Source organism: Pygoscelis adeliae, unplaced genomic scaffold (genome assembly GCF_000699105.1).
Source record: "Pygoscelis adeliae isolate BGI_AS28 unplaced genomic scaffold, ASM69910v1 Scaffold370, whole genome shotgun sequence".
Classification (NCBI taxonomy): Eukaryota; Metazoa; Chordata; class Aves; order Sphenisciformes; family Spheniscidae; genus Pygoscelis; species Pygoscelis adeliae.
The window spans coordinates 167544-171846 of record NW_008823870.1 but is presented as its reverse complement, the minus strand read 5'-3'; the positions used below and the strand labels follow the sequence as shown (position 1 = coordinate 171846).

At 44.5% G+C, this 4303-nt stretch overlaps 1 protein-coding gene across 1 annotated transcript in view; it reads left to right on the top strand.

Moving 5' to 3' along the window:
* The window catches only part of VAMP3 (vesicle-associated membrane protein 3), a 7679-nt gene extending 3502 nt beyond the window's left edge, over positions 1-4177 (top strand). The window contains exons 2-5 of the mRNA XM_009333506.1: positions 1295-1376; positions 2093-2251; positions 3572-3623; positions 3978-4177. Of these exons, the coding sequence (XP_009331781.1) occupies positions 1295-1376; positions 2093-2251; positions 3572-3623; positions 3978-3997 (313 nt within the window). The 3' untranslated portion in view covers positions 3998-4177. The remainder of the gene's footprint in view (positions 1-1294; positions 1377-2092; positions 2252-3571; positions 3624-3977) is intronic.
* Positions 4178-4303: the final 126 nt, after the last annotated feature.

Sequence of the window (4303 nt, the reverse complement as noted above, 5' to 3'; positions counted from 1 at the left end):
AGCGGCTGTGCGTGGAGTCGTGAGGCGCGGCCGGGGGCGGGAGGCCGAGGCTGGCCGGCACTTGGGCCGCCCGCCCTGAGCCGCTGCTCGGGCCGGGTAGCAGGGCGTTTGGCTTCTGCTCGGGCGGGCTGTCCTGTCCTGGCGGCTCTGTGGTAATCTAGGCGGAGTTCTGCCGGCCCCAGGCCTCTCACTGAAAGCGCTGCCCACGTAGCCGGAGCACTGAGAGAGTGATTTCTGGTGACTGGTTTGTTGTTGTTGTGTCTGGAACCTCCGCTCTCAGGGGGAGCTTTCACTTTCGAGACTCTTCAGTCTGGGACTAGCGGTGAAATAGCACGAAAGGGCGACTTAAGTGCCAAAACAGAGGAGCAGTTATATTGTATTATAAGTGGCTTGCTCTTGATCCATGTCACAGGCTTCCTGGTTTGCTCATTGTGCGTGTATACACTTGTTCTTGCTAAATGTGAATTAGAACTCAGTGTGCAAATGTGTAAATACAGCCAATACTCTGATAAAGCTCTCTTGAGTATCAGGATGCACTAAACAGTACGTGCTTCTGATGCAGAAGAAATTAAAACACGAAAAAGCAAATTGAGTACAGATAGTTCTAGAGATAAGCAACAAACGCTTGGTAAAGAGTGAAAAGGATATGAGAAGCATGTACAGAGGCTCTTGCATCCATTACAAAGATGTAGGGTGTTGCAGCTGGTAAAAGGAACTTGACTACCTGAGGTTATGAAGTCAAAGCTGACCAGATGTAAATTGTTGTATATGCTGAATACTTTTTCCTTCTTGTGCTTTCTCTTGCTCCATGTCAACTGTTCCAAAAGAATAGAGACAGAGGCAACCACTGGAAGAGCACACAGTTAGAATAACCATCAAGTTTCTGTATTTAATTTTTTGTAAACTACTGTAGCTTGAAACTTAGTATTTGTGTTCGTACTGGAAAACAAGAATACCCCTGAGCCCAAACTCTTGAATGTTTGAGCCCTGTGAATCGTTGTAGGAGTTGTCATATGCCTTATTGTAAACTATACTATTGGCAAGCCACTGCCGTCTTCTAGTATGTCAAGCAATTCATTGGCAAGGTGTTGGGACACCACATGACTTACACCTATTGTCAGCTGTTAAAACTTCACTCCTCCCATAGGAAACTGCCCCGTATTTATTCCAAGGATTCAAGTGCCCTGTTTTCAGGAATGTCAGATAACTTGTGTAGTCTAAGCATATCCACTTAAAACCAAAACCACAACTTATCAAAAGCTAAACAGAATAATGATGACTTTCTTTACTGCAGGTCAGCCAGTATTCCTGGAAGCTCAAATGTGGCTGCTGGCAGTAATCGTCGTCTTCAGCAGACTCAACACCAAGTAGATGAGGTAAAAGTCTAGTCTGATAGCAGTGTAATCATTTTCCTTCAGGAAACCTGTATAACTAGAAGGGATATTTTGGCCAAAGCAGTTTCCCCTTCATTATATGAAGGGGAAGCCTAGTATCATTCAGCTTGCTTTATTATACTTGTGTCATCTTAACTCTTGCAAAGGTTAAAAAAAAAAAAAATTCCATTCAGCTGGAGTAGGGAAGTAGAGAGAGGTTACCAGTGTCCAAACATTAGCTGCAAAGTTGGTGCTTGAGGATTTGGCATAAGTAAAGATAAAAACCTTTGTTCTTACAGAGAACAAGCTTTTCTCTCATCAGTAGCAATGAAGGCTGACCACCGAATATAATATGTCCAGATTTATGGGGAGTCCAAAAGCCAGGCTGGTTACCAACAGTATTTTTTGACACACGGTTGACTATGATGTTTATATGCCTCAAATCCTTCTGAAGCGAGTCAGAAATTATTTCCCAGGTTTAAGGGAATGCCAGCACAACTGGCACTGCTGACATTTTAAAGTAGGTATTAGGGGCTTCCAGCCACAGGTGAATTTCACTGTTCTGTTGAAGCTTATGACTGGATATACTAAAAGGCAATAGCTCCTATTTCTGAGAGGAGAACATTAAGAGTACCATGTGTTGCTATCTGTTGCCTGCAATTAAGTTCCACAGCGGGTGATACAACTGGTAACTTACTGTAAGCATTAAACTGATGTAGGTTGTTGACATCATGAGAGTGAATGTGGACAAGGTATTGGAGCGAGATCAGAAGCTGTCAGAGTTGGATGACCGTGCTGATGCACTGCAAGCAGGAGCTTCCCAGTTTGAGACCAGTGCAGCCAAGCTGAAAAGAAAGTATTGGTGGAAGAACTGTAAGGTAACCATGGCTTGTATACTTACACTATGCAGTATTGCAGTTAACACTATTACGATTGGCATTTCAAAAGGCAGAAGTAAAAGTGGCTTTAGCCAATGTTATTTAAGTTTGTTGTGGTTTAACCCCAGCCAGCAACTAAACACCATGCAGCTGCTTGCTCACTCCCCTCCCCTTCCCCCCCCCCTCGGTGGGATGGGGGAGAGAATCAGAAGAGTAAAAGTGAGAAAACTCATTGGTTGAGATAAAGATGGTTTAATAGGCAAAGCAAAAGCCGCGCACGCAAGCAAAGCAAAACAAGGAATTCATTCACTCCTTCCCATCGGCAGGCAGGTGTTCAGCCATCCCCAGGAAAGCAGAGCTCCATCATGTGTAACAGTTACTTGGGAAGACAAACGCCATCGCTCTGAACGTCCCCCCCTTCCTTCTTCCCCCAGCTTTATATGCTGAGCATGACGACATATGGTGTGGAATATCCCTTTGGTCAGTTGGGGTCAGCTGTCCCGGCTGTGTCCCCTCCCAACTTCTTGTGCACCCCTAGCCTGCTCGCTGGTGGGGTGGGGTGAGAAGCAGAAAAGGCCTTGACTCTGTGTCAGCACTGCTCAGCAGTAACCAAAACATCCCTGTGTTATCAGCACTGTTTCCAGCACAAATCCAAAACATAGCCCCATACTAGCCACTAGGAAGAAAATTACTTCTACCCCAGCCAAAACCAGCACAAATTTATAGCGTCTATTTTAAAAACATGGCATAGTAGTTAGGTGAAGTAACCAAAAGCTGGATTACTAGCCATGCTGCTTGATGCAAGACCTTGTCGAAGACAGTAATGGCCAGAGGGAAACACCTCAGTAATCTGAGGCTTTGGGGAACAGGAAGCAAAAGGCCAAAAATGCATAGGTTGAGTTAGTGTGTGGGAAGTATTAGAAAGCAGAAGGAGCTCGCTCAGACTCCTGTGCCTGTAGCTGTTGGCAAAGGTTGGAATCTTCTTCGGTGAGCAACAGAGACAGTGAAAGGTGTGGTATAGGGTAAGAGTAGAAATGATGTTTAATAGTTCTTTACTCCTGCTTGTATCATCACCTGAGGCAGGCTTTGCATGGAGGCACAATGGAAAAGAACCTCTTGCTCTGCTTTGCTTGTGTGCACAGCTTACCGTCTCTGAGTGGTAATGGTGAATCAAGCTTGCTTACTGAAGAAGTTGTACTTGCTGTGTTAGATCTAGCACATGGTGCAAAAGTATCTTGCAGGGGCTGCTTTCCTGTACCCTAAAGGCCAGTTAATGCTGCTGCATGGTTTGTAGTAAGTGATGTATGGCTTTTTTCACAGATGTGGGCAATATTGATAGCTGTGGTTATCATTATCATCATCATCATTATTGGTAAGTTTCACCAAAACAGGGGTTTCTTGTAGAGTTGGAATAGATGGTGTTAATTCACCATCTGGTACAGTTTAAATAAAGCCAGGATACTCAAAGTATATACAGCATTAATCTGAAATAGCAGTGACTGCTTTAACAAATGCTGCAGTAACCATTGGCAACAGATAGTCAGTCCTGGGTGAGAAATATCAGTGTGCAAGCACAAAGGAAAACTAAAACTAGGAAAACCAACATGGGGAAACTCTTAAATCCCTCTTTGCCCATCTCTAGTATCTCAATCTTAAAATGCAGGATTGTTATGGCGAGGGGCTGTAGGAGACTGTCCTTTGTCCAACTTTTTTCTTCTTTTTGTAGTCTGGAATATGCCTTCATGAGTTACAGGAAGAAACTCAAATCAACTGAAGGTGCCCATCTTCAGCCTCTCCACTTCAAACCTGCTGTATTTTCAGCCTATTTACTGCTCTTTAAAGCAAAACTGTTTTGATTACTGAAATGTTAGCTAACTGTACCTGGTTGCCTTAAGACACTCCTGTCATAAATTACTAACAAGCACAGCCCACCGCTTCCACAGTGCCTTGATAAGCTGGGGCACAGAGCTGGCGAGGATTTGGCTCTAGAGTTTCCCCTGTCGATACTGTAAGGGGTCACAGGCTTTGTAGGCGGTTTCGGGCCTTACCCTC